Source organism: Euprymna scolopes, chromosome 28 (assembly GCF_053919585.1).
Source record: "Euprymna scolopes isolate OS-2025 chromosome 28, ASM5391958v1, whole genome shotgun sequence".
Lineage (NCBI taxonomy): Eukaryota > Metazoa > Mollusca > Cephalopoda > Sepiida > Sepiolidae > Euprymna > Euprymna scolopes.
In genome coordinates, this window is record NC_136509.1 from 986,470 (window position 1) to 1,014,258 (window position 27,789).

At 29.9% G+C, this 27,789-nt stretch overlaps 1 protein-coding gene across 7 annotated transcripts in view; it reads right to left on the bottom strand.

Moving 5' to 3' along the window:
- LOC145249430 (uncharacterized) overlaps positions 1-27,789 on the bottom strand; it is a 111,418-nt gene that overhangs the window by 28,320 nt on the left and 55,309 nt on the right. For 3 of the 7 annotated variants that reach the window (XM_080110986.1, XM_080110982.1, XM_080110984.1), the window contains one exon: positions 14,693-15,995. The exons of 2 other annotated variants lie outside the window; for them this stretch is intronic. In XM_080110986.1, the coding sequence (XP_079967112.1) occupies positions 14,937-15,995 (1,059 nt within the window). In that variant the 3' untranslated portion in view covers positions 14,693-14,936. Of the gene's footprint in view, positions 1-14,692; positions 15,996-20,916; positions 21,887-25,623; positions 25,771-27,789 lie in introns of those variants that run through there. 2 more of the 7 variants (XM_080110983.1, XM_080110985.1) reach the window with 2 other exon arrangements.

A 27,789-nucleotide genomic window follows, 5' to 3' on the forward strand; every position in this document is an offset into this window, starting at 1 on the left:
TTCGGCAAACACCCCCTAGAACACTCGGAGATCTACTACCGCCCCCTCCCTACATTCATTCTTGCATAATAATATTGGTTGGCTGTTTTTGTTTTATGGCATATCAACCTTTTTCAGGTTATTTAATGCCGAATCTAGTGATTTTGAGGAACGATTTTTTAATGGAGTATATTTGTTTTTTAAGTCAGATTCTATTTAACCCATAGTTGGAACCCTAACAGGTACTACCACTCTGGGTGAGAGTGGACCTGGGAGCAATGGCAAGCATAATAATATTAATAGTAGTGGTGATAGTACATAATTAAAGTGAAAATAAATAAATGAATATTCATAATAGTCTATTCAACAAAATTCTACTGTCAATCAAATGAGAACAGTAAAAACGATAAATCAAATGGGTCAATTAATACATCATATAATTGCTAATACAATAATCAATAATCACTAAAAATCCAAATATTAATCACAGGAATCACTAATCAATGTGAAGATTGTTGTTGATAATCAGCAACAAATTTTGGAATATTTGGTTACATATTTGATAGGAAAAATCTTAGATCACCATATTTCACTACATCCATTCGGTTTCTATTCCCAAGACTCATTCAATTGATGAGAAAGACTTGTTAAAAATGTGAATCAGAAATCAGTCAGATTCAGGAAACATTTAAGCTTTGTCAACATTACAGAATTAATTTAATTGAATTAATTTTTCAAATTAAAATAAGTGTGATGCAATCAAAATTGTGAATCCCAAAGAAAATGGATTGTGAAACACTTAGTAATGTTACGAGAAACTTTCAGTCTTTCACCGTCCCTGCTAAAAGTTTTCAGGGACCCCCTCTAAGATAATTTTGTCCATCGCTCCTGGTGGGTGGTACAGACCCCTGTTTGGAAATCCTGATTTAGAGGGTTTTAGAAAATTGAAATGATTAAATGGTGTCTGATGATTATGAATCAAATTTAATGTAAATCTGAAATATTTGGATTTTCAAATGGGAAATTGTGGACATATTATTATGAGCTCTAAAAACCGTTTAAAATATTCCAAAGAAGTTAAAATTCATGGAATATTTATTTATGGAGGTCTAATACATACCGATTAAATTTCACAAGAAATCAGAGGTATCCGAATTTTCATTAAGGGCACCTCACTTTCTACCCCATTTTCACAAAATTAAATACAGCCCACATTACCAACCCTTACAACTAGCCATCATGTTAAAAAATTATGATCAGTGTAAGATTAATTCAAGAGTGCGTCGTGTACAAATATATAAACATACTTAATAATTACTTCTTGTACAAACATATATTATAAGGTGATATATTATTTATACTTTGTTTCAATATTTACTACAACAGTGCTCAATACATGAAAAGAGCTTAATAATTGTATAAAAATAGAGTTATTTATGCTATGGGGTTGAGAACATAGAATATTCACAAAGAGAAAAAATGCATTTCACACAAAATTTGAAGAGGAGCTGAAATTGTTTTAACCGCCTCAGCCAATGAGATTATGATTAAATGAAAGTCAATTTTTTTTTTTTTTTTTTTTACAACTCCAATCCTGGCCTCGTGAATGAAATATGTCTGTTTTATTTTGAATTTCATTATTCATTAACAAATGTGTTCTGTATACATAAAGGAATGTCAATCAAAATCCTTTGTACACAACATATTGTCGGAAATGTATATATATTATTATTACCTTATATATCTCAATATAAAATTGCATGTACATTTTACAGTATATATTTCAACAATGCTTAACGTCATATAATACTGATTCATATTAATCCACATTTTAAAGTACAGCTTTATAATATTAATAAATTCAAAATAATAAATTTTATAACAGTTAGCTTTTTTTAATAGCTCAATAGTGTAGGACTAGAGCTATATTTTTATATTATATGAACCATTTTGAATGCAGAGAACAAATTCACCAGAAAAGTTATTTTTTATTTTCCATTCAGAGTAAACAATTGTTCAACCTACGATTATATTCACATATCCTATTGTGAAGAAACAAAAAAACTTTTATAATCATACAAATTATAAAATGAATGTGCAATACAGCACAGTTACCCTATGGAGGGCTGTCATTTTATTTATATCAGCACGGAGGATGGTCTTACTAAGAAAAGATAAATACATTATAAATATCTTGGTCGTAGGCTAAAACAACTGTATGCTCTAAATGGAAAATAAAAAATTAGTTTTTGGCGAATTTGTAAAAGTTTGTTCATATATTCAACCTGGTCAATATATATTTCTGTGAAAATATGTTTTTTCAATTATATTTCATCTTTTATTTATGCCAATCCTTAAATTTATGAAGCTCAATGTAATTACAGAGCATATAACAAATAAATGGCAAAGTCTATATTCCAAATTTCAAGATGTTGACCATCTTACCAGGCACAATTCTTTACAGCATCTGTTTCAAAATTGTTTATTTAAAAACAGGTGCTATCAAGAATTGTGTATGTCAACATGCTTAAAGGAATAAATGGTAAGATGGTGAATATCTTAAAATTTGGAATACAGACTTTTGCCAATATATATATACAGGAAAATTTAATTAAAAACTATATCTCGACACTTGGAAGATCGCTTGAAGAGTAGAAAAAGTTATTTTAAAAGTATATAAAAAAACTTTATAGTTTATAATAAAATTTGCCTGTATAATGACTTGCTTCTAAAATACATTTTATATAATAGATAATGTTTCTCTGGCTAAAAATATGGAAAAATACATTGTTTTATGGGAAACAATTGCATATGAATTATAGGTATTAATGTTATTTTTTTTTTATATTTCAGACAGTCCTATGCTCTTTTTCAAAACATGCATTTCTTGATAAAAATGTGCCTCTGAACATCAAATACATTTAATTAATTCTTTTTCCTTAATCCCCCCCCCCCCAAACAATTCATTTTTAGCTGGAAAGCAAAATTTTAAATTATAACAAATACATACGTGGATTAATCATATTACACAAACTTTTCAATAAGGACTGCAGTTTTCTTCAGTGAAAAGTCAAATATTGCTATCTATGAAGAGCTGGGTGGGTAGAAAAGGTGATACTATTATAAAGGAAACCTTTTTCATGAGCTGCTTTCATGCTACCATCTTAAGACAGAGTAGCTATGAAATGATACTTTTTTTTAAATATTAAAATTAGGAAAAATAAAAACTTACAATACATAATTTTTGAATTACATTCATTTATCATTAAAACAAAAATCTTTTAAGTTCACATTTCATTGAATTAAATTATTAAATTGTTTATCAAAAAATGCTATTTTAAAATTTATGATAATTAAAAAAAAAAATATCACTATGTGAATGCTGAAAAAGCAAGTAGGTGGTCTAAGTAAATAAAACCAAATTACAATTATTTTTAATTTATCAAACCTATTCCAAAGTTATCAGATACTGGGGCTACTTTAATATTATTTAATACTAGCAGGCTCCTGGCATTGCCCGGTCGTAAAATATACTTTAATTAATACAGAAACTGAGACATGTGCATGCAATTATGTTTTTTCTAAACCATTCACTTCTTTTAAGTAAAAAAAACTTAACTATTTAATCAGCATTAAACGATCTTTAAACAGGGGTTTCAAACTACTTATTAGCATAAGTAATCTGTAATAGGAATTATTCACACGTGTGCATTCATGAAACAGGAAATAGATCAAAATCCAATGAATCCCACGTACCAATGTTTGAATTTTGACCTCTAAGCAGCCGGGGTTTTTTTTCAGATAAAAACGTATTAAAAAGTTTTCCACATGTCTGAATATTCTATACACCAAATTACAAGCCTGTTGATAAAAATTTTTATGAGTATATAGGTTGAGAAGTGTCCTCACACATGTATACACACACATTCTCACTTTTATAGATATATAGATTAATGATAATCCTTTGTGAACCGGTATTATTTTATGCTAATGAACCTTGATTTGTTTCACCTCTAAATCGTTAACATTTATATGGTACAACTGTAACATATTTCACGTTTGCTGCCACTGCTAAACCAACGCAAAAAGTGATTCGCAATACAGTTGATAGCATAAGGGAGTAGATTTCTTGAGGACTGCCTTGATATAGTTGAAAATCAGCTTCAAAACCCAGTTGATACCCTTTTCTCGTCTCTGCAACCTCTTCCCACAGAAGAGACATTGCGAGTCTGTCTCTACTCTACCATTATTTTCATAGCAGGTGCTCGTCTGAGCTCCAATCTATGGTTCTCCCCTTGCCGGACTTTCACAAAAAAAACACACGCAACTAGCTACAATCATTATAAACAATTTCTCGAGCTCTCTATCTGTAGCTAAATCTAAACACAAAGTTTCTGTCTTAGAACTGCCCGCCTGTGGAACACTGTTCCGCTGGCCTGCTTCCTGGCCGACTATAATATTGTAGCCTTCAAGTTCAATGTAAACAAGTTTTTATCAACCCGTCCGCTTAGATAATCAAACTCTACCAACTTACACCATTAACAATTACTACACTACCGCCTTAATTTACTAACCCTTATCCTAAAGTGGCCTTCGGGCCTTGCTAAGTGGTCACTTCCTTGTAAAAACAAAACAAAAAAATAAATAAAAAACTATATTTCACCCAAAGAAAAAAAACAAAAACATGGACCAAAGGTAATTTTCCAGTTACAACCATTTCATCGCATGATCTTGTTGATTAGCGCCTGCCTACACCTTGTGTGAGAAAACACAGAAGTGACACTATCGCAAATGTGTCTTGTTATCTTCTATTGTATATTTTCATCTGCGTTTGTTACAAGACAGGGTAATAATGATGTTGTAATACAGACGCACCATCCATAAAACCATTCATTAACTAATATCTGCAAAGATAGACCCATTTCACAACACACAAAGAAATGACCCCTACAAGCTTTGGTATTCTAAATAGCTACCTATGGAGCAGAATCTTGGGTTTTGAAGAAAGTCGACAAGAGGAAAATTGCTACTGTTGAATTGTGGTGCTACCGTAGATTCTTTGTGTAAGCTGGGTGGACAAATGTACAAACGAATGGATTCTGGAGAAGATCGGACCATGCCAAAGACTGCTGGACAACATCAATGACAAGAAATTGCGGTTTTTGGGACATGTGGCCAAAACAGACAGCCTAACAAAAGATCTGCTGTTTGGTACAACCCCTGGCAAAAACAACATTGAAGACCAAAAACAAGAATGTCAGACAATGTGAAGGATATTAGCATGGCAGAGTTGCTAGGAATAGCGCAAAACCGGAGTCAATGGAGACAATTCATGAAGAGTGCTACGACTGGTGAGTGATGACCATTCTATCAAAGAGAGGAAGAATACGGATGCTACTATGATAAACTTTGACATAAAAATATGTCTAAAAAGTTGAAATATATTACTTCTTTAGTTATTTAAGATCAAAACCTAAATATTATTCATTCAGGGAATATGCTTTTCTGTGTGCAATGAGAGCAACACATGAAAACAAGTGCCATAAAACCTATCAAAATAAATAAATAAATAAAACAAATGCCATAAAACCTATCATAATAAATAAATAAATAAAACAAATGCCATAAAACCTATCATAATAAATAAATAAATAAAACAAATGCCATAAAATCTATCATAATAAATAAATAAAACAATAAATAAATAAAACAAATGCCATAAAACCTATCATAATAAATAAATAAATAAAACAAATGCCATAAAACCTATCATAATAAATAAATAAATAAATAAATAAAACAAATGCCATAAAACCTATCATAATAAATAAATAAATAAAACAAATGCCATAAAATCTATCATAATAAATAAATAAAACAATAAATAAATAAAACAAATGCCATAAAACCTATCATAATAAATAAATAAATAAATAAAACAAATGCCATAAAACCTATCATAATAAATAAATAAAACAATAAATAAATAAAACAAATGCCATAAAACCTATCATAATAAATAAATAAATAAAACAAATGCCATAAAACCTATCATAATAAATAAATAAATAAAACAAATGCCATAAAACCTATCATAATAAATAAATAAATAAATAAAACAATAAATAAATAAAACAAATGCCATAAAATCTATCATAATAAATAAATAAAACAATAAATAAATAAAACAAATGCCATAAAACCTATCATAATAAATAAATAAATAAATAAAACAAATGCCATAAAACCTATCATAATAAATAAATAAAACAATAAATAAATAAAACAAATGCCATAAAACCTATCATAATAAATAAATAAATAAAACAAATGCCATAAAACCTATCATAATAAATAAATAAATAAATAAAACAAATGCCATAAAACCTATCATAATAAATAAATAAATAAAACAAATGCCATAAAATCTATCATAATAAATAAATAAAACAATAAATAAATAAAACAAATGCCATAAAACCTATCATAATAAATAAATAAATAAAACAAATGCCATAAAACCTATCATAATAAATAAATAAATAAATAAATAAAACAAATGCCATAAAACCTATCATAATAAATAAATAAAACAATAAATAAATAAAACAAATGCCATAAAACCTATCATAATAAATAAATAAATAAAACAAATGCCATAAAACCTATCATAATAAATAAATAAATAAAACAAATGCCATAAAATCTATCATAATAAATAAATAAAACAATAAATAAATAAAACAAATGCCATAAAATCTATCATAATAAATAAATAAAACAATAAATAAATAAAACAAATGCCATAAAACCTATCATAATAAATAAATAAATAAATAAAACAAATGCCATAAAACCTATCATAATAAATAAATAAAACAATAAATAAATAAAACAAATGCCATAAAACCTATCATAATAAATAAATAAATAAAACAAATGCCATAAAACCTATCATAATAAATAAATAAATAAAACAAATGCCATAAAATCTATCATAATAAATAAATAAAACAATAAATAAATAAAACAAATGCCATAAAATCTATCATAATAAATAAATAAATAAATAAATAAAACAAATGCCATAAAACCTATCATAATAAATAAATAAATAAAACAAATGCCATAAAATCTATCATAATAAATAAATAAATAAATAAATAAAACAAATGCCATAAAACCTATCATAATAAATAAATAAATAAAACAAATGCCATAAAATCTATCATAATAAATAAATAAAACAATAAATAAATAAAACAAATGCCATAAAATCTATCATAATAAATAAATAAAACAATAAATAAATAAAACAAATGCCATAAAACCTATCATAATAAATAAATAAATAAATAAAACAAATGCCATAAAACCTATCATAATAAATAAATAAAACAATAAATAAATAAAACAAATGCCATAAAACCTATCATAATAAATAAATAAATAAAACAAATGCCATAAAACCTATCATAATAAATAAATAAATAAATAAATAAAACAAATGCCATAAAACCTATCATAATAAATAAATAAATAAAACAAATGCCATAAAATCTATCATAATAAATAAATAAAACAATAAATAAATAAAACAAATGCCATAAAACCTATCATAATAAATAAATAAATAAATAAAACAAATGCCATAAAACCTATCATAATAAATAAATAAAACAATAAATAAATAAAACAAATGCCATAAAACCTATCATAATAAATAAATAAATAAATAAAACAAATGCCATAAAACCTATCATAATAGCCCCGGTTGACAGTATGTGTTTTGGTTTAAGAAACTGGTTTCAAAAAAATCTATTAATGAAGTTTGAACCAGGAAAAGATCTGTTACGGTCATGTGCGAAATAATCGTTTCTAGAAACATGGAATCACTTTTCTTTCTGATAATTCATAAAATGGTGAGTGTCTCTACAATAGATAATTTACAAAAGTATTGTAATTATGTTATCTACCTTTCACAGCAGGTAAAATGAGACACAAGGGCCAGAAAGTTGGATTGAAGAGCCAGTAGCCTCGAGGAAGAGCACTCTGGTCTCCAAAAAATGGCTGGGCAGCCCTATAAGCATTCCCCAGTAGGGGTGCCTTAGGTGATTAGCAATAAACTAACTTTTTCTTAAAGAGAGGAGGTAAAGCCTGGGAGAGTGGAATTCCTAGAACTGCACAGGACTAGCAACATACCGCAGTCAACAACACAAAAAGAAATTTAAAAAAATGTCTGAGACTTTGATGGCTTTGGTGCCGTCAGAAAAATATTTGCCCCTTGCTGAACTAAGTATTGAGATACATATAGATCGAAAACAGAAAAGCAAAAGAAAATGTTGATATGCCATAAAATAAATGAACTGAATGGAAGATAATCATTTTATTGATATAATTAAAACTTATGTGGTTGTTTAAAACTATAAAAATAATGTTAATAGAATTGAAATACTTATTACGCTTATTACGTGGTTAGTAATTGTCTGTATTTTTGAGATGAGGTGTTTTCATTGATTGAGATTGTCGGACTGACTTCCTCATCTTGGTTGTTATTGTCACAATGTTTCGGCCGTTTTGCGCCCCCGGCCTTCGTCAAGTGTTTTGTATCAGAATTGGGGAACCGTTTGTTAGGAGTCTTGAACCCAACCCTTTATTATTATTACGGGAGTACCGTGTTCGGACTCCAGCTAGGCTTTGGGACATAGTTGCTGATTCTCTGTTTTGAATGTTAAAGTAACTCCAGCTAGGCTTTGGGACATAGTTGCTGATTCTCTGTTTTGAATGTTAAAGTAACATTCAAAACAGAGAATCAGCAACTATGTCCCAAAGCCTAGCTGGAGTCCGAACATGGTACTCCCGTAATAATAATAAAGGGTTAGGTTCGAGACTCCTAACAAACGGTTCCCCAGTTCGATACAAAACACCTGACGAAGGCCGGAGGGCAAAACGGCCGAAACGTGACAATAACAACCAAGATGATGGAAGTCAGTCCGACAATCTCAATCTATTACGTGGTTGTTTAAAACTATAAAAATAATGTTAATTAAATTGAAATACTTATGTTTATCACGTGGTTGTTAAAAAAAAAAAGATAAATTGATATAAGTCACATGATGAAAATAAGTTGAAAGTTTTTTTTTGTTTTTTTTAGAAGGGGAGGGAAAAATTGTTATACTCAATGAAGCAAACTCGTTACTTTTTAATGATTGGATGAGAATAACATTCACTTATATGAGAGAGATTTTTGTGATTAACATTTTATCACCATTTTTTCATGATTTTTTAAGTTTCACCTCATTTAAAATAAATTAAAATAAATAGACAATAAATCAGAAGTGAAGATTAAAAACATCATTAATTTTTTAATTGATATTATATTGATTATGCGGACTTGTGCTGTAACAGAGAAAATACTAAGTAAAATTCAGTTCCAAATATTACTCTTGTAAATTGGAAACTCAAATCTGAGTGCTTTCGATACTAAGAATACAATGAGAATTATTTAGGTTTTCTATCTGGCCATAACTGACAGAATGAGAGCATGCTACCCCCGTGCATTTAATAAAATGTCCAGTTTCAAATTCTGTGCAAATTCACAAGAAAACTTCCCCATGTTTGAAAAGATATACCTAAAGAAGGTATGAGGTTACATTAAAATGTTATGAGAATAATAACATAGCTGGCATCTGGAATTTGATATGAAAGATTAGAACAGTGTAGATAATAATTGCAATTACAAAAATCTTGAAATTCTGGTGCACTCTCACTTAAAAAAAAAAAAAAAAAAAAAAAAAAAAAAAAATTTGAAAATTGACAAAAAAAATTGAAAAAGAATTTGAAAATTGAATAAAAAAACGAATTTGAAAATTGAATAAAAAACGAATTTGAAAATTGAATAAAAAAAAACGAATTTGAAAATTGAATAAAAAAAAAAACGAATTTGAAAATTGAATAAAAAAAAAAACGAATTTGAAAATTGAATAAAAAAAAAAAACGAATTTGAAAATTGAATAAAAAAAAAACGAATTTGAAAATTGAATAAAAAAAAACGAATTTGAAAATTGAATAAAAAAAAAACGAATTTGAAAATTGAATAAAAAAAAACGAATTTGAAAATTGAATAATAAAAAAACGAATTTGAAAATTGAATAATAAAAAAACGAATTTGAAAATTGAATAAAAAAAAACGAATTTGAAAATTGAATAAAAAAAAAACGAATTTGAAAATTGAATAAAAAAAAAAACGAATTTGTAAAATTGAATAAAAAAAAACGAATTTGAAAATTGAATAAAAAAAAACGAATTTGAAAATTGAATAAAAAAACGAATTTGAAAAGTGAATAAAAAATTAATTTGAAAATAATAAAAAATGCATTTGAAGATTGAATACAAAAAACGCATTTGAAGATTGAATAAAAAAGAATGCATTTGAAGATTGAATAAAAAAGAACGTATTTGAAGATTGGATTAAAAAGAACGCATTTAAAGATTGAATAAAAAAATTTGAAGATTGAAAAAAAAAAAAAAAAACAGTGAAGATTGAGAAAACATTTGAAAATTATAAAAAAGTTTGAAAATTGAAGATCAAATTTGAAACTTGAAGACAAAATTTGAAAATTACAAAAAAAAGATCAACATAGGTTGCATGTGTTAAGGGCAGATAAGTGTTAGTAGGGTATTTGCATTATTTCCAATTTGGGAACTTCAAACGGACGAATAAACTAAATAAGTGATGGAAACCGTTTCATTTTTTGTTTATGCTAATATGTGTAAATCTGGCAGTGAACTAGTCATGTGCGATAAAAAATAATCTTTTTTGACAATTGAAAGCAGTTAATGAAATAATGTCATCATCACCTTAGATTTTGAAATGATCAAATGTCAGTGACAACAACAACAAAAAATAATTGAAAGTAAAGCAGAGGGTCACAAATGTCTGTAAAAAATTGGAATTTTGAATTACATTTTGAGGTATTTTTGAACTATACAAAATGAATAAACACAAAATAATTGTGTATAAAGTAACAAGAATTTCAACCAGTTTTGAACTCTTAACATTTTGTAAAGATGTTTGATAAATTCAACATTAATAAAACAAATATGCAATTCGGGAATTTATTCAGTCTTCCTCTTTGCAATCATAATGAACGTATATCACATGAAAACTAAGTTTTCCTCCTTTTTCATACCAATTGTGCATAAGCATTTTAAATGATTACAAATTGTGCCAACTGACGTACAACATTCCTTCAAATGAAAACTACAAAATTTCTTCTATCTATTGTTCTATCCTTTTTCTAATACAGAAAATAAAGTCAGTCTGATTTCCAACTTTGAATAGCTCCCATCCTAAAATAAATATTTTATTCTGAACAGCCATTTCCTTTTCTTTAGTGTTGATCTATATTTTTTAAGAAAAAATTTGATTCGATTTAACTTCTTTGCAAATGAAATTATTCCTGCTTGAATATTTTTAATAGGAAGGCCATCTTTCTTTTTTGCAGCAAATATCAATTTCACTTTTTACATCAGCAGCAAATTTTGCTATTATTACAGACTAGTAATACTAATACATTCTTTCATTTTTTGATATGAAATAAACTGTTCGAAATTCATATTTTCATTTAGATGGAAAGAAATACATAAAATAAAAACTTTTAAATTTCAATGTTAAATCGGATCATACAACATCATTTATAAATGTATGTTTATTTCTAAGCATAACCCAAACAATGTAAGAGATCATCCACAATATTTAAATAGGATAAGAGGGGTCTACTTTAAATCTCTTTTCTATATTAGTAACATTATGTAACTACTTTCTAAAATTTACTATGAATCTAATATTCATTGAAATAAAATAAAAATACAAAATGAATTTCATTCTTTCTCGGTGTATGTTTAAACAGTTGCGAACAAAAATTAAAAAATAAAATGACATTACTGTATCCCAGGCAACGTCAGATAGATACATCTAGTAATTTATAAAACTGCAAAGACTGCAGATGAGGAATTAAGATAATTTGACGCTTAGGAATTGCAGAGTTAGAAGTTAAGCTCTACTTAGATTTTTAGGATTCAAAAAATATATTCAAAGTCTTCCAATATTCAGTAATAATTGGAGTCAGATTAAAAAATTTAGTATATTGATGAATCTGACTCGGAATTCTTCTGAAACGTTTGACTCTAACAATAAGGCCTGACTCCAATTTTTAAGATTACCCAAATTCTGACTGGCTCCTTATTTTAAAGTCTGCCTATTTTCAATAACTCCTTTCTAAACCTCTGACTCTGCAACCTTGATAATAACCACAAGTAACAAATCAGTTTAATTCTGAAAAGGTTTACAAATACAACCATCTTTTTTTTCTTGTGTGTATGTGAAGTTTTTATTTACTCAAAAGATTAATTGTAAAAAATAAATTTGAAACCAATCATTTTGTTGAAAGATTGGTTCACTGTAAAATATGAAATGGTTTTCACAATCAGTGGACAACATAATAAAAGAAAACCCCAACTCGAGTCCATATCTACATTTATAAAAGGCCTCTTGCATTTAAATCTGTATCTCAATATAAATATTAGCTTAAAAATGAAATAAAAACTTCTCTTAAGACAAGTTTTATTAGGAAAAAAGTTTATTATTAAAAATTGCAAAATTTGTTAGTAAAAGTTAAATCTTATTTTGACTAGCAAAAAAAAAAAAAAAAAAAGGAAAAGTTTAATCAGTCAATTGTTACAGGACATTCAACATAGGTCAAACAACTTATCGGAACTGACAACATTGTAGTAATAAAATAAAATAATATGAAGAAATCTTTTTTAATTTTACATCACTTTCATGTTTTACCAAAGAAAACCCAAAAGAAAATACAATTTGGAGGATAGCCTGTGCACAACTTTAACAAAATTTAACAGCTTCAATTCAGTTTGAAATGTAAAAGTTTACTTTTCAGAAAGTTTCTGGGTACTCAGGTAAATAATTATATAGCTAACATCAGAAAAATTGAAGAGAAACAAACTATACAACAAATAACTTACTAAATGCAAAGGAATTAAAGTTTTCTACAATCCTGCATGGTTTTAAAGTTATGAAACATTTTGTGTTTTTTTTTTTAATTTCAGAATTAGTTTTTGGAACTCCAAAGGCTTAACAACAACAACAAAAAAAATAAGACTCAACATATGCGGCCATGATCTTAAAGATACAACTTATTTTAAAAACAACTTATTTTAAAATAAAAAAAACAAACTTCAAGTTTCATTAAATTGTTTATTTTCTTTTTTAATTCTTACTCTAATTCACCCCAAAACAAGGCACAGTGCCACTTGGACATAAGGGGCTACTATTTGGGACTATATCTATGGGGACACTATGTAGGGAGTTGAGCAGCAAGATATCTGTTCACATTGCACTTGAAATTCTGCACACCAGAGAAGCAGGAAACTGAGAGGGAATTTCAAAGGCTAGCAATTTAAGAAAAGAAACTGAGTAGAAGGCTTTCTGGTACCAGGGGACCTCTACTGAAGGAGTGGGATTTTGCTGCTTTTCAGATTAGTTGAGAGAGTATTTATGTCGAGGAGGCATAAGTGCTACGAGTTTGGAGTAAAACGTGCAGGAATGCAACATTAAGGCAATGGGATAAAGGTTTGAATTTGGCTGATAGTGTGAGACTTATGAGGTTGGAGACTCTTTTTTAGACCTTGTCTAAGAGGGAGAGACTAGTGGTAGATGCACCAGCCCAGAGGTGGCAACAATACTTCATACTATCAGGTGGGAGTAATTTTCTAGCACATTAGAGTCTACCTTCTTTGCAACAACCTTGGTTAATGTCTTCAATGTATAGTTAAAAATGTAGTCTGAAATCAAATTTTAATACGTTTGGTAACAGCTATTATTTGTAATATTTTTTAATTTTAAAATTGTTATTAATAAAAAGACATAGAAGCTAAAAACCATAACTGATGGTAGCCATATTGGATTGTTAGCTGATAAACAGCCAGATAATGATGAGATCTTATATTGGCATTAAAAAACAAACTTTAAAACAGTTTCAGAATTTTAAAACTATACAAGTTGGTAAAAACTTAAATTTTAATCCATTTGATAAAATTATTTGTTGTATATTATTTTTGTTTTTCGATTGCTCAACTGTTATACTACATGAATGCCAATTTCTGTCAAAATTATTTATTTGAAGTAGCTTAAAATAATCTAAGACTAATGCTATAATTAAGATTAAGTTTTGATTATGAAAACACATTTTTTAATTCTTTTTTGACAGAAAAAAATTAGCTTCAATCATGCAGTTAAAACTTAAACAAAAAAGTTTGTGAGAAATTTCAACATGAAAAGAATGTATTTTTATAGCTAAAAGAAACTAAGAACTAAATTCTTTATTGAATTCGATTCTTTAAAATTAAAAATTTTATATTTGATGTTTCCTAATGTTCAAAATCAAGATGAAAAGAAAAAAATTCATTAAAAAAAAAAAAATGAAAAAAATTACTTTGCAAAAAATCTAAGGAAATTTCTTTAAAAAACAAAAAAATATTATTTTGCAAAAAAAAAAAAAAAATAACCAAATAAAAAGTAAACAAAATTATTTAAAAAAATGGAAAATTTCTTTGGAAAAGAAAAATTAGTTGAAAAAAAAAAAAACAAAAAAAAACACAAAAAATAAAAATGAAGGAAACTTTTTTTGAAAAAAAAAAAAAAAAAAAATTCTTTTACAAAAAGTAAATAAAAGAAATGATGCTGCAAAAAAAAGATAAAGAAAAAATAATTCTATAACTGATTTTAATAACTTGACAGATTGGCTTATTCTTAACAATAATTTCCTGCCTGTCTTTGTTAATTTTTCCCCTTTTACAATTAAATAACTTAAAAAAAGAAAAATAAAAACAAACAAATAACAAGAAATGTGAAAGTCACAAGCAAGGCAATTTAATTTTTATACAGTAAAATTTGGCTTGTCTGGATACTGACAACCATAATGTTGAATGACAACTTTAGCCGCATAGAAACCACATTTCATACAGTCTTCAAGGGAGCCTCCTTGGACCAACTGTGACAAAAACCCTCCGACAAAGGAATCTCCACAGCCATTTGTGTCCTTGATCAGATCCGGGTCTATTGCTTCAACCGAATATTCCTTGACCTTACCAAGGTGTGCAATCACAGTTGGCTTCCTTCCCTGAGTGAAAATCACAATACGTTCCCTTTTCTTATTTGCTTTTGGTAAAGCCGACACCTCTAATGCCATTTCTTTCAGGTCAGTTGATTTTATTCCAACCAGTGGGCAAAAGACAGCTGCTTCGTCACTATTGCCAAACAAGATATCGACGTAGGACATTAGATTCAGTTCAGGGTCAGCGAACATATCACACAGAAAAGTAGCATGCAGATTCATCACAAGAGTCTTATTGGTTTCCGCACAATGATGTGAAAGGGCTAATACGGATTCCTTACTTACAGGAAGAATAAAACCTCCAGCATAAAAACATTGAGCGGCTTCAACTAGTTTCCAATTTTCAGGTTGCTTTAAGAAATCAACACTAAAACACTGAGCAGCCCCAAGTTCGGTAACCAAAGAGCGGTCTTCTCCAGTGATTATGGCGCCACAAACACCAGTCTGTATGCCTTCATGCACTTGGTAACGTACATTTACTCCAACATCAAGAGATTTATTTTCCAAGATTTCCGCAAATTTATCTTTACCCACACCTCCAAAAAAAGTGGTGGCTCTCGGTGTTTGCAAAAGCCATTGAGCGACACGTACGCTGTTTAGCGTCGCACCCCCTGGCAAATATTCAGTTTGATAGTTATGTACCATATCTTCGAACAATGGTCGATGTTTCTCTTCTGCTAGAATTGCATTGTTGGCGAGCAATCCATACTTGTCCAATAAAGCATTATCAGGGCAAACAACAGTGATGTCGAGTAATGGGTTGCCAAGACCCAAAAGGATCCCTTCAGTGATTTTGTTAGGCATTCCGAAGTGGAGCTCTCTCTGAAAAAAAGAAAAGAAAAATATATAAAGTATTAAGTTTTAGAATTTTTGAGATGAGGATTCATTATTCAGATTATTTCAGGGTTCATACAGATTTTCAATGCCCATTTTCAAAGCTTTTCAAGTCCTTCTCCAGACAAAATTTAAGTTTTAAAAACAATTTGATATATAATGATATAATAAATAATAAAAACCTAATATTTTAATTAATATTTAAAAAATATTTTAATAGTATTTATTCTAACAAAATCTGATATATAATGATATGATAAACCAAAAAAATAATATTTTAATTAATTATGATTTTTAATTTCACTTTGGCTACATCCATAAAGTATAGTAGTTTTGTGACGAGTGTGTGTGTGTGGGGGGGTTACTCTTGTATCAACAATACCGAAAAGAATATACTGCAATGTTAGAAGAATGTATTTATTTCGATTATATTTTTAATATTAAAACAATATTTTAAATATGAATAAAATATGCATCAAGTGCGCTTGAAAGCCAAATCACATCGCAATATTAGGAAAATAAACATATTTTACTTGTTTGAAATTTATAATTTAAATATATTTCAGAGCCAAACTCCATCCTCAGTGTGTCGTTTTCTTTCTTTTTTCTCTCTTCTTTCTTGCCATGTTGTAAAGTTAGAGAAAGAAAAGTCTGTTTATAAAGATCCGCGCGTTGTCTCTCAGCGGTTGTATTTTGAAATGTTGGAACTGTGCGTTGGGAACGCAAGATTAACGTCAAGTGTGTGAGTTCCATTATAGCAACATTGATTTAATTTGAATAAAATATGCATCAAGTGCGCTTGAAAGCCAAATCACAACGCAATATTTGAAAAATAAACAAATATTTTACTTGTTTGAAATTTATAATTTAAATATATTTTGGAGCAAAATTCTGAAATATATTTAAATTATAAATTTCAAACACGTAAAATATTTGTTTATTTTCCTAATATTACGTTGTGATTTGGCTTTCAAGCACACTTGATGCATATTTTATTCAAATTAAATCAATGTTTCTATAATGGAACTCACACCCTTGACGTTAAATATTTTAAGAGTACTTTAATTAATATTTAAAAAATATTTTAATAATATTTATTTCGATTTTATTTTAAATATTCCAACACAAATTTTTCCTGGATATAAAGAATACGATTTTCAAGCCATTTTTCATATTTCCAAGGCCTTTTCAAGTTAATAGAAATAAGATCCTTTTTAAGTCAAAGCTCAAAATTCAAGGCATTTTTAAGCTTGTGTGAACCCTGTTTTTGGATTCTTCGGACTACGGTTCTTATCTTGTCATTTTCACATTTCAGAAATTCTGTGCAGATTACTGAGTTTGACATCTCAACAAGATATATCTGAAGAAGGTCCAAGGTTACATCGACTGAAACATTGTGAAAATGACACTCAAAATAAGAATAATAGTCTAATGAATGTTAAAAGTTGTTAGTATTCAAGCAAACACTATTAAAAACAGAAATGTTTTGTTTTATTATACATTTTCATTTTTTTGATTTTACAAATGATCTCCTTAATGTTTACTGTTAACATTTTTTTGAATCTGTAAAACAAACCTGTTTTTTTTTTTAACTGAGGATATCTAAATAATAATAATAATAATTAGGTGGTTTGATAAAGAATTTCATTGTGATGCATTTTGTAAATTTTTACCTTGTTTCCACCTTAACATTTTTCTAATGACTACCTTTTAAGGTTTTCGGCTATGCTGAAAACGAATATCGCATTTAAATTTTCCACAAATAAGTAGCTTTCTAGATAGTAAGCAATGTCATTTCTTACGTTATTGTTGGTGGCCATCTTGGTATGTGCATTTTTGCAGTTTTTCACGATTACGCCTGTGCATACCAAGATGGCCACCAGTGATAACATAAAAAATAACATTGCTTAATATCCGGAAAACTACTTATTTGCAGAAAATTTAAATGCGATATTCGTTTTCAGCATACACTAAAACCTCAAGTAATCATTTTAAATGTTAAGGTGGAAACAAGGTAAAAAATTACTGCTTTATTTCTTTGTTTACATAATTGAATTTTCAGTAAAACAACAATAGAAATGACAAAAATTACCATCAACTAGTGAATATATAGTTGTTGTTTATCAGGATTTCTGGTATTCTGGTACTGTGAAAGCTACATCAAGGATTCACATAGAGTACGATTTATGGTTGCATCTCAGAAAATAGGGGTATATTTTGGGCCAGATAGAGAGTATTTACAAAATTGAAAATTGGACTGGTCCCAAAATGCATAAGTTCTGGTCGACTATAGGAATTTCCATCTTTTACAGAAATCCAAAATCTATATGAAAAATTTTCTTTGATTTATTTCTGAGATTAATTCATATCTACTCAATTTTTTTTTTTCTTTGAGGGGAGTAGTAAATACCAGCCATGAATGCTCTTTAGGCATTCAATGGCTACACCCAAGATTAAGCTCTCCTTTGGTGAGGAGGTAGGAAAATGCCTATTTTCAATAAAACTATATTTAAATACAACTATAATATTTAGCTTTGTTCATAAATAGACACCCACTGTATGATACCATGCGCCAGTTTTAAAAAAAAATTGAAATTTTGTACATCTAAATTTATAATTCATGGCTTATGGTAAAGCGGTACATCAGATTTGACTGCATAATCAGAAAGAGCACACAATTTTACATAAGAGTACCAAGTTTCATGAGAATAGCTTGAAAAATAAATAAATTGTGGCGAAATTACCGAATTTCTTGAAATGTTGAGGTCCATAATTTAGCCCACTTTTTCTATAGAAAAATGTCCACGGAAAAGCCTAAATTTTGGCACTTAAAATTCTCATAACGTTTGAACTACTGATGGTATTTGCATAATTTAAACGGTTTTAAGCATCTTTTACATAGCTGTTTCATGCAAGTTGATAAAATAACAATTATCTAAAAAGAAAAAAAATCAACTCGTAATGCTAATCAAATAATACTAATAAAAATATATATATTTGGTAGTTTATTAATAAAAATAAAAAATTTAATTAATTGATTTTTAGAGAATGCTGCTCCTCATCCCCACTACACATTTTTCGTTTCCATACAAATTAATTGACAAAAAATGGATGTGATAGTATGAACTAAAATAGAGAAAAGGAAAACCTGAAACTCAAGAATCCACCTCAACGTTTTGGCCAACTGTTGGGTAGGTTTTTTTAAGAGAAAAGCTGAAAAGTAGCAAAGGATGATAAGATCTTTAATTTGGAGAGAATGATAATCAATGCATAATGAATTTAAATGTGTGTACGGAGATAAAATAAGCAAATATGCATACACCAAGTTAAAGGTATCCAAGAGGGGAAACTGATAAATTAAACAAAGTTATTAAGAGTGCTCAATAAAAAAGAGCAAAACTTAGTTGCTACACTGAACATGCTAATGTCTCAGACAATTGGTTGGTAATAACCAAAAGTCTTGGTCAGGCAATGTACTGGTTTTCAAATAGAAGATTTGAGGAAATATATATATATTTTTTTTTTATAAAATATTAAATTTAAAAAGGGAAGGGTGGTAGGTTAAGTGACATTTTAGACTCCAAACATAGAAAGCGATAGGAAGAAAGAGAATGTCAAGATTTAATAAGATAAAAAGAGAAATAAAAAAGAAAAGAAAAGGAAAAAAAAAAAAGAAACAACAGAGAAATGGAAGAAGGAAAAAAAAGGGTTAGTGTGATTACATTGTCATAAAAAAATGGGAGGGGGGTGAACACATTTGAAATCATCTATGAAGAAGGGGTTGGGAGGGAAAATAGAATTTTGTCTATCTTGTAGAGTAAACATTAAGGAAGGAAGGAGGTTGGCTCAGGGCGGGGGGGGGGTAAAGGCAACTTAGCATATCGGGCTTCCAGTCAGGCACACAGACACACACACACACACACACACGCACGCATGTATTAATAACTTAGCCAAACGTACACACACGCATACATGTGCATACATACATATGTATAAATGAGAATGTATCTAATTTAGTTAATAAAACCTAAAAAAAAAACTTATGCATGGATAATTAGGTTATATTTTCTTAATCAGGAGTCATATTTACTATGATGAAATTTAAAATCAAAATTTCCAGTAATGGTTACAAGTATAGATTAGAGAACAATTATGAAAAAAAAAAAAAAGATAACATATAAAATAAATTTAACGTTTTATTGTTATAAAAAAATATTTCCTTAATTCTTCTATTTGAGAACCAGATGTTTTCAGTACACAGACTTTATTACATTGCCTGATGAAGATTTTTGGCTATTGCTGACCAATTATCTGAAACATTAGGATGTTCAGTGTAGCGACTATGTAACATTTGTCTATATAAATAATTATATTTTGCTCTTTTTTATTGAGCACTCTTAATAACTTCGTTTTAATTCACGTTTTCTCACTTGAATACCTTTTACTTGGTATATATATATATATATATAAAATTGCATCATTTGAAAAATATAACCTAAATGAGAAAAGTAGTCTGAAGTTATCAATCCTCATCTAAAAAATTATGAAACAACTCTGTTTTTGTATCAAAATGAAGAAAAAGTTTGCTTTCAAATTTTATAAGTTTGTGCAATAATCTACAGGTGGTGGTTGATATCTTAATAATTTTCTATAAAAACACCAAGAAAAAATTTGATACAATGATAAAAAAAAAAAAAAAAAAAAAAAATTAACTTAAAATTCTTTTATGGAAAATATGAGAAGTCTAAAAATATATTAAATTGATCAAAAGAACACTTGAAAGTTTCATTATAGAATGACAAATGACTGAGTCAATTCAAAACAAGATTAAATCAAAAAGAAATTAAAAGGAAAAGCCGAGAAAATGAAATTTATAGAAACACATAAAAAAGAGCCAAAAAATAGTTACCAAGTTATAAGTGCACCGAGATGTGTTATGTAAAGAGAGAAATTGTTGCAGCAGAAAAGAAAGTAGAACAAAAGATTATCTTTTTCTTCTTCTTCGTTTAATCTGGTGATAACATACAGAGTTGTTCCCAATGCATTTATATGAAGACGGTGGCAACATGCCAATCTTATTCTTCAAAATGGTAACAGCAATGTTGACAAGTTTTTGTTTTTAATTAACAAGTACCAATCTCCATCCTAAGGCATTGCAGGAAGAAAAGATGTATTGTTGTCATTCTATACAAACGGTAAGGTGGTGCCGACCAGAAACACTCATAACACCGTGAGAATAGTTAGAAATATCTTGTTTTCTCATTAGACATGGGAAAATATTCTACAAAAAAATTCTGACAGGACATAAATACAAAAAATAAGAAACATGAACAGTCACCGAGCCGAGATTGTTTCATGCTGACAGAAAGTAGTGGAATTTAAGAGGTTTGTAAACGAAAGTGATTAACTAAATTAGGTTTTTGAATTTTTCAGATGATGATTGATTATGCGTATTATTTAAACACTGTTCTCATCTTGAGTTTTATTTTCACAACATTTTGGATGACATAACCTTCGATCTTCTTCAGGTGTATCTTGTCAACTCGAGAATCTTTTTGTTGAACTCTGGAATCTGCACAAAATTTGGAACAGAACTATTTAATTCGCGAGGATAGCATGCTTTCATTGTATTAGCAATGAGTGGATAGAAGTCCCAAGCAATTTGCAATTGTATTTTCAGTGTTGTCTGCACTGAGGATTGAACCTGACTGATTGAATTAATATGCTACTCCATGGTTCGAAATTCTGTGCAGATCCCAAAGTTCAACAAGATACACCTGAAAAAGGTTGGAGGTTACATCAATCGAAATGTTGTGAAAATAACACTCAAGGATGGAATACTGTTGCCATATCTGGACAGGAGCTGCTAAAAACAGCCTATCCTGCCTTGACAGAGTACAAAATAGACTTTTCTCTACCCTTCAACCTCTCTCCCACAGAAGAGACATTGCGAGCCTATCCTTGTTTTATCGTTATTTCCATGGCAGGTGCTCGTCTGAACTCTAATCTCTGGTCCCCCCCTCGCCAATCTTTCACGAAAAACACCCATCTAGCTGAATCCACTATGAAAAATTTTCCCCACTCTATATCTGTGCCTAAATCAAAACGCGGATTCCATGAACAAAGCTTCTTTCTTAGAACTGCACACCTATGGAACTCTGTTCCGTCTGCCTGCTTCCCACCGGACTACAACTTGGATGTCTTCAAGTCCAATGTTAACAAATTCCTAATGAACCGCCCCCTTAAGTAAACACTTCATCAAATCTCCACACTAACGTAATGTACTTGCAATAACCCTTATCCCTGAGTGGCTTCCGGGCCTTGATAAGTGGTGATCACTGTGTAAAAAAAAAACAAAAAAAACTCAAGATGAGAACAGTAGTCCAAATAATCCAAATATGTATAAATAAATTAGAATGACATGTTAGAGTTATGTAAGATTTGCAGTCCAAAAACTGAGAAAGAAAAAAAAAGGTCTGATTATAGAGAAAGGCATTTAGTTATCTATGAAAAAATCAGCTTTTTAAACAAGAAACAAGTCATTAGAGGAAGAGTGGTAAAGTGATGAGAGTGGTGGTGTTGAAGAAGGGGGGTGCATTGTAGGGTATTCTAGCAGCAAAAAGGGGAATGTAGAGAAAGAAAGCATGGAAGAGAAATGCATAGAAGAAAAGATTATGGTTCTTGTAATCAGAAAAGAGAAAAGACCAATTTTTTTGGTGAAAATACTTTGCCTAAGTTGAAATGAAATGAACTAGTTAGCGTTTACATTGATAAAGGAGGATGAAAAAGAACTGGAGGAGTAAGGTGGTGTGGTCTATGAAATTTTAGCTGAAATATTTCAAAGGAGAGGGAGAAAGAGAGAGAGAAATATAGAGAGAAAAGGCGAGAGAAAGATAGAAAAAAAAAAAAAAAGGTGGCGGGGGGGGGGATGAGAGAGATACAACTTTTTCACTTTTCAATATGAACACCTAAAGAAAAAGACAGACTTTTTTGACTGTTGAAATCTTCTTTATTAATAACTACGGATCGAAACATTGTCTTGCCAGTGTAGCAAAGCCTGTATATGTCTGTATAAATAAATATTAATATAAATAGCTCTTTTTGTTATTGAACACTATTATATTAACCCAATGGATATTCTTTGGATTTTATCCTACGAATACATTCTTAACTTTATATATCAATTTAATAGCATTTTTCACTCTAATCATTTAAATTACTATTGTTTCAAAACAATGTCTTCTTTTCAGAATGTTGAATACAAGATGGAAAAAAAGCAAATTCACACAATTTTCTTATTTCAATTCAAAATAAGCCGAAAAATTGCTGAAACAGTTTGCGATATCAACAGAATGTTTGGCCCAGGAACCACAACTGAACGCACAGCACAACAGTATTTGAAGAAATTTCATAGCAGCGACAAGTCTTGACGATGACGAGTGTAGTGGTCGGTCATCGGATGTTGTCAACAATCAATTGAGGGCCTCTGTCAAAGCCAATCCACACACAAATGTTTGAAAACTTGTTTTTGAATTAGACGTAATATATATGATTTCAAAACACTTGCGAAAAATTGGAAAGACAAAAAACTTGATAAATGGGTGCCTCACAAATTGAACAACCAAAAGAAATGCTGTATAAAGTGTCATCTTCCCTTCTTTTACGCAACAAGAATGACCTGTTTCTCGACTTGGTTGTGACGTGCGATGAGGTGGTTCTTTCTGACAACTGGCGATGCTCAGCTCGGTGGTTAAAAGAAGATCATGCTGACTGTTTGGTGATATGCAACTGGTCTCATCCATTAGTTTTTTGAATGCAGACGAAACCATTATGGCGGCGAAGTACTGTCAACAAATCATCAGAAACTTCAACAACAGCATCATCCAGTATTAGTCAACAGAAAAGCCCAATTCTTCTTCACAACAATATCCACCCAACCGCATGTTGCTAAACTGACCCTGGAGAAGTTGAACGAATTGAGCAACTAACCCTGCCTCATCCGTCATACTCTTCAGACCTCTCACCTACAGACTACCATTTTTTCAAGCATCTTGACAACTTTCTGCGTGAGAAATGCTTCAAAAATCGAAGTGATATCAAAAACGCCTTCAGCAACGTCATTACCACCTGAACGCAAGATTTTCATGTTACTGGCATAAATACACTTGTTTTGTGTCGGCAAAAGTGTGTTGATTCTGATGGTGCTTATTTCGATCAATAAATTTTTGTTTGAGCCAAGATATGTTCATCTGAATTTAAAAGTCAAAAACCACAGAAACTTTCTTCTCAACCTGATAGATATTCAAATGTTCAAGATACCTCTCTACCTTTTAAACATTGAATTATAGTAAAGCAGAACACCAATTCTCCCTTCCCTCTAATTGACTACTTAATTAGGTTATAGTTTATCATTGTGATCTTTTCTTGCCAAATTCAATAACAATAATTCATCTAGCCTGGTGAAGTATTCAGCCAAGTGCTGTTATTTGAGATATAAAATCAATAGGAGAGAAGCCAGTATAAGGAATCATATTTAGGTTTTGAATACTATATATCTTGAGTATTTGGTTAAGATTTACTTGTAGGGTGAGGCATCTTTATGTCAGATTGGCCTGACAAACACCTGTACAGAGATTGAAGACACTTTAAGATGGTGTTTACTTTCTTCCTCTTGTCCAATATCATTATGTCAGGCTTAACATCTGTTTTCTAAGTATGTAGCTGCAGGGATTGCATAGCCATAGTGGATTATGTATAACTTATTTTCAATATGTATTTGTTTGCAGGATTTACGGCTACACTGGATATTCAATTTTATGTAGATGATCCAGTGGAGATATTTACATACTCCATTGTATTGCTTTGTACAGTTGCTGAAACCACCTTAAAAACATTGCTCATCAAGCCTTGATTTTCGGTAGCCATTATCATGCTCTTCTGATCATAGGAGTGATTTGCTTTTGAGCCAGTTTACAGAGTCTTCCTTATCTATATATTCTTGGGATAGTTCCGCCATAAAATATTTGGCATGTTGTTGGTTGGTCTATTCAAAAGTTTGCAAAGATAAATGACAAGCAGTTTGAGTTTACATGTGATTATATCCATTATTGTTATTACAGGTATTTGGTACTGTTATTTGTATACTAAATGCCCTAAGTATTGTATGTTTTTTTTTGCACCCCTCTCTCTCTATATATACATACATATATATATATATTAAGTTACATGCCAAATTATTAATAACAGCATATACTTTTAATAAAATTTAAATATTTCATTCAATACATGACTATTTTGACAAAAGTGCAAGTAAATTTGCTTATGTTTCAAAAAAGAATTTTATTTTAATGAAACAAACGGAAAAATGATGGGTTTAAATATATTCATACCTCATTCAATAACTAATTGCAATACCCTTAATAGCAACAATTTCATACAAACAAAGCAATCATTTCATACAAACAATCATGGATCACGAAAAACTTCTAACAAATATTCACAGGAATACTGACTCACTCTCTCTCTGCAATTTTTAAAAATTGCTCCCGATGTCTCGGTTTCCCAGTGTTAGATTTTTCTGTAAAAATCTCTACAAGTTCTCAATTTAAATACAGACCTGAGTGCTGGTTTGATCACTGTAGGAGAATTCCATGATAATCTTTCAACCATTTCTTAACAGACTTGATCATATGCTTTGATCATTATTGTGTTGAAAAATCTAATCAGGTTCAAAATCAAGTACCAACTTTCTGTTCAATGGATGACATCATTCTTTTATGACATCATCCAGTATGAACTATGAGTAACAGTATGCCATCCTTTTGTGATATCATCAACTGTACAAGAATACAAACAAGCAGTTTCAGTGATTTTTCATATTTTCATTAAGAATGTTTATATATTGATCTTATTTCATGATCCTATTCACTAGTTTCCTTGTTTTATAGATCAAGAAGCAACCCACAAAACGGGTTTGTCGGTTGAAAAGAAACCCACAAAGCGGGTTTGTCGGTTGAAAAGAAACCCACAAAGCGGGTTTGTCGGTTGAAAAGAAACCCACAAAGCGGGTTTGTCGGTTGGAAAGAAACCCACAAAGCGGGTTTGTCGGTTGGAAAGAAACCCACAAAGCGGGTTTGTCGGTTGAAAAGAAACCCACAAAGCGGGTTTGTCGGTTGGAAAGAAACCCACAAAGCGGGTTTGTCGGTTGAAAAGAAACCCACAAAACGGGTTTGTCGGTTGAAAAGAAACCCACAAAACGGGTTTGTCGGTTGAAAAGAAACCCACAAAACGGGTTTGTCGGTTGAAAAGAAACCCACAAAACGGGTTTGTCGGTTGAAAAGAAACCCACAAAACGGGTTTGTCGGTTGAAAAGAAACCCACAATATGGGTTTGTCGGTTGAAAAGAAACCCACAAAATGGGTTTATCGATTGAAAAGAAACCCACAAAATGGGTTTTTCGGTTGAAAAGAAACCTACAAAACGGGTTTGTCGGTTGAAAAAGAAACCAACAAAACGGGTTTGTTAGCAGAGAAGCAACCCACAAAACGGGTTTGTTGGCAGAAAAGCAACCTACAAAACTGGTTTGTCGTCAGAGAAGCAACCCACAAAACATTACATTTTCACAACCATATTTTACAGTTTGAACATTGTTTTCTTGTTTGAAAGTTACACTATTTTTTCAAATCACTGAATGAAAAACAAAATTTTTGCCTCGTCTGACCAAAGTATGGATGACCAGAAATTTACATCTCTATCCACATAAATCTTGGCAAATGATAAACTACCATGTTATATACACAGTCTGGAGGAGTTGTATTTTTAGTCTATAACCAAAGAATACTTCTTTCTTTTAATGTTTTCTTAAGAATAGATTTGAACATTTCTTTGCCAGACTTCCATCAGATTTGGTTTAACGTTTGTTTTACATGCTGGCATGTGTTAGGTGGTTTTTAGAAATTGACTGCTAAATTTATCTCTGGTCAGATTTCTTTGGAAATCATTTTCTTAATTGAAGCATGATTTTAATAGCCAAATGCAGTCTATGACACCAACTCAGTGATTGGCCACCAAATTTAAAAGGTGCTTACCCTAAAATATTATTTGAATATTGCTCAAGTTATTCTTAGTTGCAATCCCTGTTTGTTGTCAATTTCATGCAGTATTTTTCAGTCCTTGTAAAATCCTTTTCTTCCATTGCTGTTCTTCATATTTTTTCTATAGAATAAAACGTTTTATATTTTTTCATTAAGCTTTGAACAGTGTATGCAGTCACAATAAATTATTTCAATATTGCTTTTTATCCCTTACCATTGTTGTATAATAAATCTGATTGGCCCTTTAGTTCCCTCTTCATACTGACTGTAAGATTCCTGTTTATGATTCCTAATAAGATTGGAGGAAAAGGTGAACTACCCTTTACCTGTGCACTGTGGATGACAAAACTGTAGGAAATTACGTCAAAAGTATAAAAGAAATGAGGTTGTTTTCTTGCTCTGCTTTCTTTGAGGCAGATCTGTGTCAGAAGTCAGAAGTAACGTCGCAGGAATAACCAAACAAAACATGGAAAAAAAATATTCAACTGTTTTTTTTTTTAGCAAAAGGTATTCATAACCATTACTTTGCAAACACTGCCTGCTTCTTGGTTTTTCTAACTGTTCATTTTGTCTGCCATGAGATTAACAACAACTTGCTGTCTCGACACCAGCTTAAAAGTCTCAACACCACCACAGGGACCACACGTTCAACTCCTCCGGCACGTGTTTTTCTATCTCTCTGACCACAG